At 43.7% G+C, this 19101-nt stretch overlaps 2 protein-coding genes across 3 annotated transcripts in view; one reads left to right on the top strand and one right to left on the bottom strand.

Annotated features, from left to right (window-relative positions):
- Kdm5a (lysine demethylase 5A) overlaps positions 1-17610 on the bottom strand; it is a 90277-nt gene extending 72667 nt beyond the window's left edge. For both annotated transcript variants that reach the window (XM_076567811.1, XM_006992262.4), the window contains exons 1-4: positions 16612-17610; positions 14977-15054; positions 12589-12711; positions 274-444 (exon numbers count right to left, since the gene is read on the bottom strand). In XM_076567811.1, coding sequence (XP_076423926.1) covers positions 274-444; positions 12589-12711; positions 14977-15054; positions 16612-16776 — 537 coding nt within the window. In that variant the 5' untranslated portion in view covers positions 16777-17610. The remainder of the gene's footprint in view (positions 1-273; positions 445-12588; positions 12712-14976; positions 15055-16611) is intronic.
- Positions 5822-7454, top strand: LOC143272493 (adiponectin receptor protein 1-like). The gene is made up of 3 exons (XM_076567812.1): positions 5822-6594; position 6693; positions 7024-7454. Exons 1-3 carry the CDS (start codon positions 5837-5839, stop codon positions 7387-7389), a joined length of 1125 nt encoding a protein of 374 aa, XP_076423927.1. The 5' UTR covers positions 5822-5836; the 3' UTR covers positions 7390-7454.
- Positions 17611-19101: the final 1491 nt, after the last annotated feature.

The following is a 19101-nucleotide window of genomic DNA, read 5'->3' as shown; positions in this document are numbered from 1 at the left end:
CGAAAAAACAAAACAGAACAAACAACAACAAAAAAACCAGACTGAAACCTTTGTCCTGAAACCATGAAGATTTATCTTAAGTATGATTTCCATTATCCTTTACTCTGTAAACCACTAGAAATAGCTAACTTTTAAACTTTTTCTTCTCAAAATTTGGTGCTTAGAGAAAGCTATCCTCACTTTGCTATGCATAAACATATCACAATGAGTATCACTTGAAGTTTATACTTGTCAAATAAATTTATCCACTCTAAGAACAATGATGCATCTTACCATAAGGCTGACACCAGACTGGAAAAGCTCATATGGGTAGAGAATTCTTTCATAGTGTGACTTCAAAAGAGACCCAGTTCCTTTTCCTGGCAGATATCCCAAGCGGCTACCCACTTTAGACCATTTCTTCTCTTTGGTGACTATTTCAAAACCTCCTTTGCTGGCAACAATCTGAAAAGGAAACAGGAATTCTTTAGGAAAAGATGTTAGTTCCAAGCATCCTAACTTCTATAATTTCAAAAATGAAGCTTTCCCCCCAGAGCTGCTGGTAGGGTGTTTGCCTAGTATGCATAAGCCCTGAGTTGATCCCCAGTACCAGAAAACCTGGGTGTGGTAGTGCACATCTATAAATCCAGCCTTTAGGAGGTGGAGGCAGTAGGACTTTTGACATTCAAGGTCATCTTTGGCTACATACTAAGTTGGAGGCTAGACTAGGATACATGAGATCCTGACTTTAAAAATAAAAAAGTACGCCAGCAAGATAGTTCAGCAGGTAGAATCTGGCTGACAGGCATGTTGATCTGAGTTCCAGCCCTGGAACCCACATGGTAGAAGGAGAAGCAATTCCTACAAGTTGTCCTCTGACCTCCACAAACACTTCATGTCCAACATCGTACAGGTGCATACACACTAAATTAATGTTTTAAAGTAAAGTTTCACCAAGTAAGTACAATTCTAGCATCCTAATTCTATATCTTGTCTGCTAAATATAAAAATTATTCTGGACTTAAAAATGTATATTTCCTTTTAGTAAACTGATACTCTGTTAACATACAAAAGAATACAATGATTTTTACAAACCTTCAAATTAGTGTTATTGGATCTACTTTCAAAGAAATGCACTCAAAAGTATTTAATATTTTTTTTAAGATTTAATTATTTATTATGTATACAGTGTTCCATCTGCAAGTATGCATGCAGGCCAGAAGAGGTTACCAGATCTCATTAGAGATGGTTGTGAGCCACCATGTGGTTGGTGGGAATTGAACTCAGGACCTCTGGAAGAGGAGCCAGTGCTCTTAACCTCTGAGCCATCTCTCCAAATCCCGTATTTAATAAAATTTATACATTGTACATTATGCCGAATGAAAAAAATATACACTAAACTAAAAAACTAATCCTACCCCAAAAAAATCTCAACCGACAACAAAAAAAATTATTTCTGAATCAAGCTATGAGGCTGGAAACATTTCTGTGGTTAAAAGAGCTTGCTGCTCTTGCAGAGGAACAGTTTGGTTCTCAACACCCACACTGGAAAGCTCACAAATGCCTGTCAACTCCAGCCGCTCTGGGGATCCACATGTGCATATACACACAGACACAAACACACACATACATATGTGTATATATGTATATAAATATATATACAGACATGAGGAAGGAGATAGTATGCTCAAACTTTGAGCATATAAGTTATGCATACCCCAACACACTCAAGGTTAACCTCAGCTACATAGTGAATACAAAGCTAGTTTTGAGTCACATAAGACTTTGTTTGGGTATAAATATACTTATGTAATAAAAACTCTTTTTATGAGGCTACAATTACCCTGATACCCAAACCACACAAAGATGCAACAAAGAAAGAGAACTACAGACCAATCTCCCTCATGAACATTGATGCAAAAATACTCAACAAAATATTGGCAAACCGAATCCAAGAATACATCAAAACAATCATCCATCACGACCAAGTAGGATTCATCTCAGGGATGCAAGGATGGTTCAACATACGGAAATCAGTCAATGTAATACACCATATAAACAAACTGAAAGAAAAAAACCACATGATCATCTCCCTAGATGCTGAAAAAGCCTTTGACAAAATCCAACACCCCTTCATGATAAAGGTCTTAGAAAGAATAGGAATACAAGGAACATTTCTAAACATAATAAAAGCAATTTATAGCAAGCCAACAGCAAACATCAAATTAAATGGAGAGAAACTCAAAGCGATACCACTAAATTCAGGAACAAGACAAGGCTGTCCACTCTCCCCATATTTATTCAATATAGTACTAGAAGTTCTAGCTAGAGCAATAAGACAACAAAAGGAGATCAAAGGGATACAAATTGGCAAGGAAGAAGTCAAACTTTCACTATTTGCAGATGATATGATAGTATACATAAGTGACCCCAAAAACTCTACCAGGGAACTTCTACAGCTGATAAACTCCTTCAGTCAAGTGGCAGGATACAAGATCAACTCAAAAAAATCAGTAGCCCTCCTATACACAAATGATAAAAGGGCTGAGAAAGAAGTCAGAGAAACATCACCCTTTACAATAGCCACAAATAATATAAAATACCTTGGGATAACACTAACTAAACAAGTGAAAGACCTTTTTGATAAGAACTTTAAATCTCTAAAGAAAGAAATTGAAGAAGATATCAGAAAATGGAAGGATCTCCCATGCTCATGGATAGGCAGGATTAACATAGTAAAAATGGCAATCTTACCAAAAGCAATCTACAGATTCAATGCAATCCCCATCAAAATCCCAACACAATTCTTCACAGACTTGGAAAGAAAAATACTCAACTTTATATGGAAAAACAAAAGACCCAGGATAGCTAAAAGAATCCTATACGATAAAGCAACCCTTGGAGGCATCACCATCCCGGACCTCAAACTCTACTATAGAGCTATAGTAATAAAAACAGCTTGGTACTGGTATAAAAACCGACATACGGACCAATGGAATTGAATTGAAGACCCTGACATTAATCCATGCACATATGAACACCTGGTTTTTGACAAAGGAGCCAAAACTATACAATGGAACAAAGAAAGTATCTTCAACAAATGGTGCTGGCATAACTGGATGTCAATATGTAAAAGATTACAAATAGATCCATATCTGTCACCATGCACAAAACTCAAGTCCAAGTGGATCAAAGACCTAAACATAAATCCAGTTACACTAAACTTAATAGAAAAGAAGATAGGAAGCACTCTTGAACGCATTGGCACTGGAGACCATTTCCTAAATAAAACACCGACAGCACAGACCCTGAGCACAACCATTAATAAATGGGACCTCTCAAAACTGAGAAGCTTTTGCAGGGCAAAAGACACAGTCAATAAGACAAAAAGACAGCCAACAGATTGGGAAAAGATCTTCACCAACCCCACATCTGACAGAGGATTGATCTCCACAATATATAAAGAACTCAAGAAACTAGACATCAAAGCACTGAACAGTCCAATTAAAAAATGGGCTAAAGAGCTAAACAGAGAATTCACAAAACAAGAACTACAAATGGCTGAAAGACATTTAAAGAAATGCTCAACATCCTTAATCATCAGAGAAATGCAAATCAAAACGACTCTGAGATACCACCTTACACCTGTTAGAATGGCTAAGATCAAAAACACCAATGACAACCAATGTTGGAGAGGATGTGGAGCAAAGGGAACACTCCTCCACTGTTGGTGGGAATGTAAACTTGTACAACCACTATGGAAATCAGTATGGCGGTTTCTCAGAAAATTAGGAATCAAACTACCTCAAGACCCAGCCATCCCACTCTTGGGCATATACCCAAAGAATGCTGATACATACCATAAAGATACATGCTCAGCTATGTTCATAGCAGCACTATTTGTAATAGCCAGAACCTGGAAACAACCTAGATGCCCATCAACGGAAGAATGGATGAAAAAAATGTGGTACATATACACAATGGAGTACTACTCAGCAGAGAAAAACAATGAAAGCATGAAATTTGCAGGCAAATGGATGGAACTAGAAAAAAATCATCCTGAGTGAGGTAACCCAAACCCAGAAAGACAGTTATGGTATGTACTCACTCATTGGTGGATTCTAGATATAAAATGAACAATCAGACCACAACCCATAGAACCATAGAGGCTATATATATAGCATGGAGGTCCCTAGGATGACTGTGGCATATAATCAATTTCAGTTTTACTCAATTATTGAAAAAAAAAATAGCCAAATGAATGGAAACACATGAACTATGAACCAAAGACTGAGGGGCTCCCAGCTGGATCAGGCCCTCTGAATAGGTGAGACAGTTGATTGGCTTGATCAGTTTGGGAGGCATCTAGGCAGTGGGACCAAGTCCTGTGCTCATTCCATGAGTTGGCTGTTTGAAACCAGGAACTTATGCAGGGACACTTGGCTCAGTCTGGGAGGAAGGGACTGGACCTCCCTGGACTGAGTCTACCAAGTCGATCACAGTCCTCGGGGGAGGACTTGTCCTGGAGGAGGTGGGAATGGAGAGTGGGCTGGGGGTAAGGGGAGGGCGTGGGGGGGGGGGGGAGAATAGGGGAACCCATGGCTGATATGTAGAACTGAATGGTATTGTAAAAGAAAAAATATATATCACAAAAAAAAAAAAAGAAAAAAAAAAAAAAAAAAAAAAAAAGAAAAAAAGAAAAACCCAAAAATCCTAAAACAGAGGGCTGGAGAGATGGCTCAGTGTCAGTGGAAATAGGAAGATCAGAAGTTCAAGGTCATCCTGGGCTACTCATTAAGCTGGAGACACATGAGATTCTGTCTCTCAGGGAGAGGGGGAAAAAAGTTAATATAAGGGACATAAAGTGTTCTAGATTTAAGGTCTTTTTATGCGGGGTATGGTGACATAGGCCTTTAATCCCAGCAGTGCTTGGAAGGCAGGAGGCAGGTGGATCTCTGAGTTTGAGGACAGCCAGGGCTACACAGAGAAACCCTGTCTTGAAAAACAAAACTAAACAATGTTTTTTATTTATTGGATATTTCTGATAAAGGGGTGCATATGTACCACAGCACTAACATAAAGGTCAGAGGACAGCTTTGTGGAGTTTATTCTTACTTTTTACCTTCCTTCCTTCCTTTACTTGGTTTCTAGGGATAAAAGTCAGGTCATAAAGTGGCACCTTACCCAATGAGCCATCTCGTTAGGCTATATTTTTTTTTTAAGATTTATTTATTTTATGTATAAGAGTCCTCTATCTGAATGTACACCTTTATGCCAGAAGAGGGCATCACAACCACAGATGGTTGTGAGCCACCCAGTGGTTGCTGAAAATCAAACTCAGGACCTCTGAAGAACAGGCAGTGCTCTTAACAGCTGTCACTGGGCTGTATTTTTAAATATAGCCTGTAGGTCTTTTAGACCTATAAGTCAGAGTAAAAAATTACTATATTACATAGAATTGAAAAGGGAAAAGCACCATAAACCTATTATTTGGAAACATAGGAGTTCAAAATCAAAAACATTCCAAAGAACTGCAAGTAACTAGTATGAAGAATATGAATGGGGAGTGGGGGGGAGGTTGGGGGGGGTGAGGTAGCGCCGGGAAGGCGGCTGCGGAGGTGACGCCGTGCGGTCGCGCGGCCCTTCCGGCGCAAGCAGGGTGCTGAGGATCGGGTGCCCCTCAGCCACAGGCCACCTCCAGCACCGCGGGATGTAGTGCCAGGGCCCACGGCCCCCAGCAGAGGCAGCCGGCCCGGCCCGGCCTGTCCACCATCACAGGAAGATCTCTGCCCCCTGGGGCTGAGAGACCCCAACCTCTCCAAAGGCTGAAGCCTGAGGGTATTGAGGTACCAGCCAGATGTCTTCCCACAAAGGGCCTGTGGCGGCACAGGGCGATGGGGCTCCTTCTGGTAACAGAGAAACTGACACGGTGGAACTGGCTGAACTGGGACCCCTGCTGGAGGAGAAGGGCAAACTGGCAACCAGCAGCCCAGCCAAGGCTGAAGAACAGACATGCCCAGTGCCTCAGGAAGAGGAGGAGGAGGTGCGGGTGCTGACGCTTCCTCTGCAGGCCCACCATGCCATGGAGAAGATGGAGGAGTTCGTGTATAAGGTCTGGGAGGGACGCTGGAGAGTCATCCCATATGATGTTCTTCCGGACTGGCTGAAAGACAATGACTACCTGTTACACGGCCATAGACCACCTATGCCCTCCTTTCGGGCTTGCTTCAAGAGCATCTTCCGCATCCATACAGAAACTGGCAACATCTGGACCCATCTGCTTGGTTTTGTTCTGTTCCTCTTTTTGGGAATCCTGACCATGCTCAGACCAAATATGTACTTCATGGCTCCCCTCCAGGAGAAGGTGGTTTTCGGGATGTTCTTTCTGGGCGCGGTGCTCTGCCTCAGCTTCTCCTGGCTCTTCCACACCGTCTATTGTCATTCAGAGAAAGTCTCTAGGACTTTTTCCAAACTGGACTATTCAGGGATTGCTCTACTGATTATGGGGAGCTTTGTCCCTTGGCTCTATTACTCCTTCTACTGCTCCCCACAGCCACGGCTCATCTACCTCTCCATCGTCTGTGTCCTGGGCATTTCTGCCATCATTGTGGCACAGTGGTGTGGTGGTAATCTAATTGTACTGAAATGTGATTTTGATTGTATGTTAATAAATAAAGTTGCCCGGGGGTCAGAGCTATTAGAGCCATAGCAAGAGTATGGCGGTGGTGGCACACGCCTTTAATCCCATAGATCTCTGTGTGTTCAGGGATACAGCCAGCATTGGAGACATATACCTTTAAGACCTAGGGGGCTGTACATTCAGACAGTGACGAGGCAGTCACGTGTTTGGGTTTACAACCAATGAGAAGGCAGAACAAAATACTTTAAATAGACGAACAGACAGGAAATAGGTCTCTTTCGGGAAGCTGGGACACCGCAGGCGGAAGGGTGAGATTTTAGCTCTGAGCTCTGACCTCTCGGCTTTCTCTTTTACATTGTTTCTGTGTTTCTTATTTAATAAGACGGTTGGTTACATCAATACAGTGGGATCGGTTTGCCACTCCTAAGCACCGGCAGACACGAGCAGGAGTGTTCCTGGGACTTGGTTTGAGTGGTGTTGTACCCACCGTGCACTTTACAATCACTGAGGGCTTTGTCAAGGCCAACACAGTGGGCCAGATGGGCTGGTTCTTCCTCATGGCTGTGATGTACATCACTGGAGCTGGCCTGTATGCTGCTCGGATTCCGGAGCGCTTCTTTCCCGGAAAATTTGACATATGGTTCCAGTCCCATCAGATCTTCCACGTCCTGGTGGTGGCTGCAGCTTTCGTCCACTTCTATGGGGTCTCCAACCTTCAGGAATTCCGTTACGGCCTAGAAGGTGGCTGTACCGACGACTCCCTTCTCTGAGCCTTCCCACCTGAGGGTGGAGGAGGAACTTCCCAAGTGCTTTTAAAAATAACTTCTTTGCTGAAGTAAGAGGGAGAGTCTGAGTTGTCTGTTTCTAGAAGAAACCTCTTAGAGGATTGAGTACCAGTCAGCCTCAGCTCACTGTCACAGCCACTGGGCAATAACCCCCCCCCTTTCCATTCCCTGGCTGGGAGCCACTCTTCAGCAGGCCCCTCAGCAAGGACTATTGGTCCTTCCAGGATAGGACTTTGAAGCTCATGTTGAAATTTCACCCATTCCTCCAGCCATTTTGAGGAAAAAAAAATTATGAACTGGGATTCTTCAGAAATTATGTTTGGTTTTTTCTTGAAGAAAATATCCCTCCCTTACCCCCATCCTTACTTTGTTACCTGGCTGATAACAGGCCACCCATTTTTGTAGCTCACTTTTCAAAAACAATTATAACCTGGTCCTGTCTTTCTAAGGCCTAGATCTGCTTATATGGCAGGACAGACGAAGTCACCGCCTTGATGTAGCCCGGCTAATCATGGAAGTATGTCCAGGCTTCAAGTAACTTGAGTTTAAAACCTTTTTTTCTTGCAGAGTAATGTAAAATTAAAATGGGGAAGATATTTAATATTTAATACTAAGCTTTAAAAAGAAACCTGCTATTATTGCTGTGTACCTTGATGCAAAGACAATAGATAATAAAAGGAAGTACAGACAAAAAAAAAAAAAAAGAATATGAATGGATGTTGAGAAAGAGAATGATTTTAATTTAAGCCTCATTTATTTTTGTAAAAGCCATCAAGATGGCTCATCACATAGAAGTACCTGCTGGCCTATGCCTGAGAGACTTTGATTACATAGAGCCCAGAATGGAAGGAGAATCAACTCCTGAGAGTTGGCCTCTGACCTCCTCATGTGCATCATGGCACACAAAAACACTATTTTGTAAAGTAATGACATTTTTAAAAAACTGTATTCTTTTTTAGAAGGATTACTGTGATGAACATTAATAAAACACTGAGAGATAAAGAGGTAGATGAGTGGTAGCAGGTCTGTCTAGCATGTGTGGTATTTGATTCTAACCCAGTAACACAAAAACAAAAAATGAATAAATTTGTTGTTTAAGGGGCTAAGGGGCTAGAGATGGATCAGCAGTTAAGACCACTTACAGGAAAAAAACAAAAAACAAAAAGCACCAGGGAACCACAGTATTTAAAAAACAAAAAACCTTAAAAGGCATACACCTAACAACTTTGAAATTTAATGCTGGAAGTCATTATTTTCTCCAGTTTTTTGCTTGAGCCTCTTACCAGAAAATATATTAATTAAATAATCAACCCAATGATTGATTGAAAAGAGACACGACGTTGGAGTTAAAAAGAGCCCAGTAGAGGCTATAAAAATGTTCTGGATCTTGATCTGGGTAGTAGTTATACAGATGTGTAATACATGAAGATTTACTGAAATGAACATTTCACATCTGTGCGCTGTGCCCTATGTTCCATTTAAACGCAAAAGAAAAAAGCTACTGTGGGGAGAAGCAGCAGTCTCACAACAGCATTTAAGGAACAACTGCACTATAGCATATGAACAAAACAGAGGGTCTCCGTCTGCTTCCACTGTAAGCATTCTCAACGGTTAAGGGAAGACGTCCACTAGCACCTAAAGAATGCACTAAGTGCTGGAGACGGCTCAGCAGCCGGGCAGACTGGCTTCTTCCAGAGGCCCCAGGTGTTGACTCACAACTCTCTGTAATGGCAGTTCCAAAGGATTGGAAAGCCTCTTCTGATTTCCACAGGCACTGCATGCACACGGTACGCAGACTTATATGCAAGTTAAACACCCAGATAAGAAGATAAAAATAAATATTAAAAACAAAAGACAAAACCCCAATAAACCCTTACAAATTTAACCTTCAACAACATATTTCTCGTAAGTCCTCTTCGGTATTTAAACAAGATACATGAAGCCAGGCATGGTGGTATGGCAGCACATGTCTCTAATGCCAGCACTCAGGAGCAAAAGTGAAAGGATTACCAGGAACACTAGGCCACCACAGGCTACATGGTGAGTTCCAGGCCTGTACTACAAAGGCCCAGGCTTTAAAAAAATAAAAAGGCCAAATCCCAAATATTTTATAAGATTTATTCCTAACAAAACGAATTAGATTTCTCAAGATGCAATTAAACAATATGAATGACAAATGTGACACTGGCATTCTGATTAGGTTACCTCTAAAGAATAAATGCAATCTAACCTCAGATTAAACCCAGTATTGACTTTTTAATGGAGGGGGGGAAATCACTGGAAGTTAAATTAATTTTTTTGGTGGGAGTGTTTGGGGTGGTTTTTGGTTTTTTTTTTTTTTTTTTTGGTTGTTTTTCTACAAGATTTTTATTATTTTTTAATCATGTGTATTGTGTGTATCTGTGTGTGAGTATATGCATGCAAGTGCAGGTGCCCAGAGAGTCTAGAAGAAGGTATCAGATCCCTTGGAGCTGAAGTTGTGAATGCTGGGAACCAAACATGTCCTCTGCAAGAGCAGGAAACTCTAAATCATCTCTGCAGCCTGTTTGTTATAGAGACAGTCTTACTATTTAATAGCCCAGACTGGCAAAGAACCCAATATAACTCAGGCTGGCCTTGAATTTGTAACAACAATCTTACCTAAGCCTCTTGAGTCCTGGGATTATAAATGTATAATACCGCACCTGGCTAAAAGAATGTGTGTGTGAATGAGAGAGACAGAGAGAGGGAGGGAAGAAGAAAGGGAGGGGGAGGGAGGAGGAGGGAGAGGGAGTGTGTGTGAGTGTGTATGTGTGTTCCTTTTTTTTTTTTTAAAGACAGGATCTCACTATGCAGCACTGTTTGGCCCAGAACTCACTACTTAGACCAAGTTGGCCTCACTCTGAGAAATGTTATGAGATATTTGTACACTGTGTGAAGATGTATTTGCTGGGACTGCTGCAATAAAAAGCTGAACAGCCAATAGCTAGGCAGGTGGTACAGGTAGGATTTCTGGAGAGAGAAAGGAAGAGATGAATCGAGGTGCACAGATGATGCCATGGAGACACAGGAAGTCGGACATAACAGAATAAAAGAAAGGTAAAAAGCTACATGGTAAAATGTATATTAATAAAAGCAGGTTAATTTAAGTTCTAAGAGCTAGTGGCACAAGCCTAAGCTAAGGCCGAGCTTTCATAACTATTATTATAATCAAGTCTCCCTGTCATTTTTGTGAGCTGGCGGCTCAAAGAAAAATCTATCTACAGAGGGAGAGCTGCCTCTACCTCCAAAGGATTCAAGGTATGGACCACCATGCCTAGCCAAAAGAGAATTCTTCTTTTTCTTTTGAATGATTTCATTTACATATTTTATGTGCATTTGTTTTTGTCTGCATGCATGTCTGTTGTGTGAGAGTATCAGATCCCCTGGAACTGGAGTTACAGTTATGAGCTATCATGTGGGCACTGAGAATTGAACCTAGGTCCTCTAGAAAAGCAACCAGTGCTCTTAACCACTGAGCCATCTCTCCAGCCCCAAGAGAATTCTTAAAAGAAACTTTTAGGGGCTAGAGAGACAGCTCAGTGGTTACAATCAATTGCCATGCATGAGGACATGAGTTTGCTACTAGTACCCACATAATAATCTAGGTAGGGTTTCAAGTATACCTGTAACTCCAATGCTGTGGAGAACAGAGACAGGAGGATTGCTAGGGCTTGCTGGCTTCCAGTCTAGTCAAAAAACTAAGTTCCAGGTTCAAGAACTTAGTTTTCAGGACCTTGCCTCAAAGGAGTAAGGTAGTGGTTCTCAGCCTTCTGCTGTGGGATGTTCTGTATGTCCTGTGGGAGCCCTTCTTGGGTTCTTTGTGGGGTTACCCAGCAGGTCCGCATAGAGGATGATTAGGACCATGGGCCTGAGTGCAGGTGTCTGAGATGGTCTGCACTTGGCTGTGCTGGGGGATGGTCTGTATGTCAAGTTGTTCTGATTGATCAATAAATAAAACCTGATCGGCTGTGGCTAGGCAGGAAGGATAGGCGGGACTAACAGAGAGGAGAAATAAAAGGACAGGAAGGCAGAAGGACTGGCTGCAGCCGCCGCCATGACCAGCAGCATGTGAAGATGCCGGTGGGCCACCAGCCACGTGGCAAGGTATAGATTTATGGAAATGGACTAATTTAAGCTATAAGCACAGTTAGCAAGCTTGATTGGGTCTGAGCGGCTGTGGGACTGGCGGGTGACAAAGATTTGTCCTGACTGTGGGCAAGGCGGGAAACTCTAGCAACAGCCTTCCTAATGCTGCAACTCTGTAATCTAGTTCCTCATGCTGTCTTGACCCCCAACCACAAAATTATTCCATTGCCACTTCATTGTTTTTACATTTTACTTCATTTTTCTACACTTATGAACAGTAATGTAAATATCTGATATGCAAGTTTTCTGGCACATGACTGATGTGGGGGTTGCAATCCATAGGATAAAAACTGATAGAGTAAGGCAGAGAGTGATAGAGAGGAACACTCAATGCCCTCCTCTGCTTCCAAATGTATGCATTATAACACACACACACACACACACACACACACACACACACAGAAATTTTATAGGTCAGGCATGCTTTTGTATGCCTATGTAAATTTGATGCCACTGAGGGCAGGGCTGGGGACACAGTTCAGTGGGCTGTGATGTGACCTCCACAGATGTACTATCCTGCATGTGTGTGTACAAACACACAAAGTCTGAGGCCAGCTTGGTCTAAATAGAAAATTTGAGGCCAGCCATATAGGAAGATCCTATCCCCAAAAAGAGAATGAATGAATTGATCTTTTAAATAAATAAATAGTCAGGTGGTGGTGGCCCATGCCTTTAATCTCAGGACTTGGGAGGCAGAGGCAGGTGGATCTCTGTGAGTTCAAGGCCAGCCTGTACTTCAAAGTGATGCAAACTGAGTTCTAGAACAGCTAGAGCTACTACACAGAAAAACTGTCTCCAAAAAAAACCCAAACCAAACAAACAAACAAACAAACAAACAAAAACCCACCAAAACAGATAAACACAAAAAAGAAAGATTATTTAAAGTTCTTAATTTAATGAATCACAAACCTCTGCCCAATTTCTTCATGGGAGGACCAGGCCCAAACTAAGCATCTACTCACTAACACTGATCTATATTTCAGCTCCTGTTAAACTTCTAAACAGTATTAGCCTCACCTTGCTTAAAGCATACAAATCCAGGATTTTTCTCTCCACCACGGGGATCTTCAACGTAGATCCTTGAAGTTCCCAAAACTTTGCCAGTTGATCCAAGAAGTCCAATCTCACTCTTGTCATTGCCTAAAGTTATTAAAATACAGAAATCAAAAACACAGGACTGGGATTAGTGGCAGACCATTTGTCCAGCGTGCTCAAGGCCCTAGGTTCAATTCCCAGTACTGGGAGAAGGGAGAGAGAAAGCAAGGGCAGCAAGGGGGCTTAGCAGGTGAAAATGCTTGCCACCAAAACCCGATGACCCGAGTTCAACATTTAGATCCCAAAATAGAAGGAGAGTAGATCTGAGTATTGAACTTGGGTTGTTTGGCTGCCTGAAAAGATTTGGTAAACTAAATGTTAGCAGGCTTAGACACAGAAAACAGCCAACACAAGTGGAGTTTCTACTATGTAAGTACAATGACAACTGTGAATAATGATAAAATAGTGAATAATGATCAAGTTGTAACATTTCAACACCTCACTGACCAGCAAAAGGCCTGAAACCTTTTGTTATCTTTGCCTCCAATCCAGAGAAAAGTATCAGTGCCTCAGTTATTTGTACTTCAGTTTCACCTTCTTCCCCATCATCCTGTGGTGGCTGTCTCTCTTACTTTAAGCTATCTATTATTATTATTATTTTATTATTATTACTCTATGTCTTAAAGATTTATTTTTATGTGCATTGGTGTTTTGCCTGCATATATGTCTATGTGAGGGTATCAGAACCTCTAGAACTGGAGTTACAGACAGTTGTGCGCTGCCATGGGGGTGGTGGGAATTAAACCTGGGTCCTCTGTTAAGAGCAGCCAGTACTCTTAACCACTGAACCATCTCTCCAGCCCAAGCTACCCTTCTTAATAAAATTCTTTGCTAGATGTTAAAAGAAAGCCTCTCCTTCCATTTAAGGCCCTGTTTATGCTGTTTTGGTTCATTTTTGTTGTTGTTATTGTTATTTTTAAAGTGTACGGTGTAAAGCCTATAGATACTAACTAGAAGAGGGCATCTGATTCCCCTGGAACTAGAGTTCTAGAGGGTGGTAAACCACCATGTGGATGTTGGGAATCCAACCCAGGGCCTCTGAAAGAACAAGTGCTCTTAACCGCTAAGCCATCTCTCCAGCCACTGTTATGCTGTTTTAAATGTAATTCTGTTTATTTCTAATGTTCTCCTACCTAAAGGCACAATACTAGTCTATAGGTCCTTTCTCCTAATAAACTTCATTCCTAAAGAGCAATTATTTGTCAGTTCCTTTCCTGAACCAACCACTGCTGCCTCCATATTTACATCTAACAATATGAAAATGTAATGAAATCCGTTATTTTGTATGCTATCTAACATAAATTTAATTAGGAAAAAAAATTCCCAAGTTTGGAGATGGGCATCATGGCAAAAGCCTTTTGTAACCCCAGTATATTCAGGAGGCTGAAACAGGAGGATTGCCATGAATTCAAAGCTAGCCTGGGTGGGCTACATAATAAGTTCTAGACCAGACCACATTGGCTACGAAACAGACTGGCTCAAGAAGGTAGAGTGGAGGGAAAGGGGCTGGGGGAGTAGCTCAGTTGGTAGGGGTGCTCGCCTCGCTTCTCCAAGGCCAGGGTTCTATCCGTAGATCACAAGAACTGGGTACAGTGATGCACACCTGTGACTCCAACAGACAAGAGAGGCAGGAAGACAAGGAGATTCAGGGAGGCCTGGGCTATATATCAAGTTACATGACATCTGGGTCCATATGAGACCTTGTTTCAAAAGAGAAAGACAGACAGACTTCCACTTCTCTGAAGGTAAGCCCTGGATTTTCTATTATGAAAATGTTTTGCAAGTGGCACACACCTTTAATCCCAGCACTTGAGAGGCAGAGGCAGAGGCAGAGGGATCTTTGTGAGTTCCAGGACAGCCAGGGCCATACAGAGAAACCCTATCTCAAAAAACTCAAGGAAAAGAAAAGAAAGGAAAAGAAGAAGAAGAAGAAGAAGAAGAAGAAGAAGAAGAAGAAGAAGAAGAAGAAGAAGAAGAAAGGAAATATGTTTTTAAAAAGTTTTCTATTATCCCAGTTAAGTGAAGAAGAAAAAAAATGTAGTAACTACTTGAAACAGTCTTAAAGACACTTTTCTCAAATATCAAATGACTGTTATTCTATTAAATCCTAGTTAACATAAACTCTGGGCCCTAGCACACGAGCTTTTCAAAGTTCTATTTAAAATCCTAAGGCAAGCAATCAGGAGGCTGGAGCTGTAAAGCCATGGTAGAGCATTCGCTTAGTCTGTGTGAAGCCCTAACTCCCAAACACCACCACCACTAAGAAAAAAAAAACAAAACAGAAAGCAGGAATATTGGTCTAATACTCACCTCAAGTTCATTCAGGCGCTGGACTCTGGGAGTGAAACGGAAGGTTTTTACTTCACATGCAAACGGAGGTTGCCAATCCTAAATGAAAATAATTATTCTGGTAATTTAGCATGGAGTTGCCACAATTAATAGTGACACTACATTAGCACACGTGAGTCTTCACTATAAAGACAGAAAGAGCAATATTCTTATAGAAAGTTTTCATTTTAATACTTGGAAAATCAATTCTCAAATCTCACAATTACACTTGCCAAGGTTATCCAGAAAGAACACAAGATAAGCACACAGGTTTACCAAGTAAAACTTAAAAAAAACAAAAAAGAACCCAGTGACTGGGTATGGCACATGCCGGTAATCCTAGTACTCAGGAGGCAGGATCAAGAGTTACAAGTCAGCCTAGACTACATAGCTTGACCATCTCAACAGCAACAACAAAAATCACCTTCATACTAGCTAGAAAAGAAAAAAACAGACTGTAAAATGTCCTACTCTTAACAGGGCATAGGATCTCATTTGAACAATATCCAATTGACCCTGGTGCTGATTGTCCAGCAGCAACTGGACAAGGTTTTTCTCCCTGGTTGCTGGGGATTGAACCCAGGGCCTTGTAGCACTCTCCCCACTCCAACAGCATTTGGAAAGCACTGGTCTAATGAATAAATGAAAAAAACTTTTGACCTTGAGCATATAACTTAACCTCTTAGGGAATTAATTCTGCACACCACAAGGTATTATCTTGCTTTCCTAACCTTAAAAAGCGAGGATAATTAACCAACTTATAAGCAAGCTTGATTATTTATATTACAACTCTGAAATCTCTGTCCCTTACTTTCTTATATCGAGATTTCAACGTTTTCCTCCATGCTCATTTACTGACCAGTTCTTCCTAAACCTCTACATTTTAAAAAATAATGAACGAATGCTCTTTTATCTTCCCAAGGATGCCTTCTCTAGTTGCAGCAGTAATTAGCTGGGGGGGGGTCTAGTCTAGTGACATCATCATGGGGTCAAGTACAGCTCGGATGACATTTTAAGAAACCTGAGCAGTGGCCTGCAAAGGCCTGAGACACGGAGCATTAGCGGGCGTGGACACAGAAAGAGCCGGCAGAAGCGGAGTTTTTAGTACGCAAACACAATGATTGTGCACGAGCGTACGACGTGACACGTCAAACACCTTTCCTAGAAAGGGCCTGAAGCCTTTTGTTACCCTTCCCTCCCAGCCAAAGAGCCGTATCCGTGCCCGAGTAAGTTCTGAAAGGAAACGGCCCCCCAGCCACGACTTTCTCTCGGGTGAGGGTGGACCTGAGAGCTGGTGAGGCGGCTCAGTCGGAAGGTCCAAGCCCGACGACCTGAGTTCGATCCCTGAGGCCCACACAACTGCGGGAGACCATCGACTCCCCCAAAATGTCCTCTGACCTCGCCGCGCGCACGCACACCGCACACCCACACACAGACACGTAAAAGTGGACGGGAAACGACCCAAGACACCGAGGCGAGGCATCCTCCGACGTGGCCTCGGGTCCCCAAGGCCTGAGGGAGGGGCAACAGGAAGGCCCAGGAGACCCGAACCGGGGAAAGCGGCCGCAAGAGAAACGACCCCCCCGGTCCGCCCCCCGCCGCCCCCGACTCCGCTACCTTGGGAGGACGGATCTTGCAGATGCCAGTTTTCTCGGCCAAAGGCCGGATGCGGCCGATAAAACTGAGAGGGTCGGAGAACTCCTCCCAGCTGGGCTCAAAGACCGGGCACTCCGGCGGCGGCACGAACTCGGCCGCGTAGCCCCCTGGGCCCACGCCCGCCATGGCCCTAGCCGGGGTGGGGGAGTAGGGGGGGTCCCCGAAGTGCACAAGCGGGGCGAGGCTGGGTGACGGCCACCGAGCCCGCTCACGTCCCCTCACAGGGGCCGCAGAGCATCTTCTCGGGAGCGAACCGTTCCTCACAGAAAGCCCAGCAGCGCTTCCTCCGCTCGTTTGTTATTGTTTCCTTCAGGGCTTTTCCTCTCCGGGCCAGGACGCTTCCGGAAGTTAACGTACTGCCAAATCAGTCCGCCGCCGCCGCAGGAAACAGAGTCCCGCCCCCCCACACACCCCGCCGCGACGTCTAGTCGGGGCCTTTCTCCTTCCTCCCTTTCATGGCAGCCCAGCGTGGCTTCTCCTCGGCTTGCCCGCCCAAGTTCCGCGCCCTCCGTCCACGCTGGGTGCGTGGCCTCGGAAGGCTCCACGAGCTCGCCTCGAGGGAAGGCGAGCGAGAGAAGCCGGCCCGCAAGGTGGAAGGCGCTCTTCCGGCGCGCGGAGGAATGTGTAATGCCTCGGAGAGCAGAGGTTCTGTTTCCGGCGAGGAGGTTCCTCTTCCTCTTTGTGTCGGGCCCCGGCGGAGCCACTCGACCCCGTCCGTGCCCCGAGAGCTGGGTTTCTAACCCAGTTGGCTCGCGTCTGGACGGGTCGCGAACTCTGGACGGGATCCCCGCGTCCCCAGTCTCCCCGACGCTATTCCGTGCCGGCTAATCTAACCTGGCCTCTTTCCCGCGGGGCTCCCGCTTCGCCATGGCCGCTTGGTTGGGCTTGGTTGCTTTCAGCCCTCCTCCGTCGTCAGACCCGCAGGCCGGCGGGAACCAGCCGCTGCGAATTGCTGTTCTCACCACACAGGGAACCCAGAGCCCCCGGCCTTGCCTGTCTAGCTGTTGGCAATCATCCTCAAACCTCTTATCTGAGAAGTAAGCAGGACCTGAAAACACCTGCTCTCACTCTTCTTTTTTTTTTTCCAGTTTGCTATGAAACTGGTCACCTTCTTGTCAGAGACCTCTACGTGTAAGGCCGGGCATGATTGCGCACGTCGAGAGTTCCGATCAGCAAAGGCTGTATAGTGAAACCCTGTCTCAAAAAAATAAAAGCCATGTTGCTGGTATACGCTCCCATAATTCCTTTGTACGTTTAACCTTGTTTCAATAAGATGGAAGGCAAGAACAGGCTCCCAAAAGGTGTCTTGTGGCCTCCACATGCCTGGGGGGGGGTTGTGTGTGTACATAAATAACGCCCACAACAATGATAAGTGCTTCAGGATCAGTCCGAACTGCGTGCCTGGGGTGTGTGTGTGTGTGTACATAAATAACACCCACAACAATGATAAATGATTCAGGAGCAGTCTGAACTGCGTGCCTGGGGTGTGTGTGTGTACATAAATAACACCCACAACAATGATAAATGATTCAGGAGCAGTCCGAACTGCATATGAATTTGAGGCCTGGTTGTCTAACTAAGAAAACGCCCTGTGTGGTGGCACAGGACTATGAACTCAACACTGAAGAAGGAGATGTAGATAGAGCACCACAGCTTCAAAGCCCACCTGCTGTACATACTGAGTTCCAGGTCAGTCAGGACGTGGCAAGGGCCAGAAGAATGGCCCAGCTGGTAAGGGCAGTTGGCCACCAAGCCTGGAAACCTGAGTTTCATTTCTGGAACCCACATGGTTGACTTCTGCTAATCAGAAGACTGGCCCACCTTCTCAGGAAGGTGGGAAAATGGACTCTAGTTTACTTACTTACTTTTCTGGTAGTAGAAATTGAACCCCAGGCTGGCGGTGGTGCTGCTCAGGAGGCAGAGCCAGGCGGATCTCTGTGAGTTCGAGGCCAGCCTGGTCTACAGAGCGAGATCCAGGACAGGCTCCAAAACTAAAAAAAAAAAAGAAAGAAAGAAAGAAATTGAATCCAAGTCCTTGAACATATTAGGCAAATATGCTCCTGAGATTAACTCCAATCTATTCTCCATTTCTTGCTTTTTTAAGAAAACAGTGATGTACAAACAGATATGGACACAGGAAGGAATGACATTGTATACAAGTACTAATTTATTTTTTTTTTTTTTTTTTTTTTTTGGTTTTTTTCGAGACAGGGTTTCTCAGTGTAGCTTTGCGCCTTTCCTGGGACTCACTTGGTAGCCCAGGCTGGCCTCGAACTCACAAAGATCCACCTGCCTCTGCCTCCCGAGTGCTGGGATTAAAGGCGTGCGCCACCACCGCCCGGCCAAGTACTAATTTATAACAAGACTTAGATTGTTTAGTACTTAGTCTGAAAAAACAAACTATGCACATAAAAAGAAAATAGTGGAATTTCAAAAATTAAAAGTCATCAA

The sequence above is a fragment of the Peromyscus maniculatus genome, chromosome 3, assembly GCF_049852395.1.
Source record: "Peromyscus maniculatus bairdii isolate BWxNUB_F1_BW_parent chromosome 3, HU_Pman_BW_mat_3.1, whole genome shotgun sequence".
In the NCBI taxonomy this organism is placed as follows: Eukaryota; Metazoa; Chordata; class Mammalia; order Rodentia; family Cricetidae; genus Peromyscus; species Peromyscus maniculatus.
This window is presented reverse-complemented; position numbering and strand designations above follow the sequence as displayed.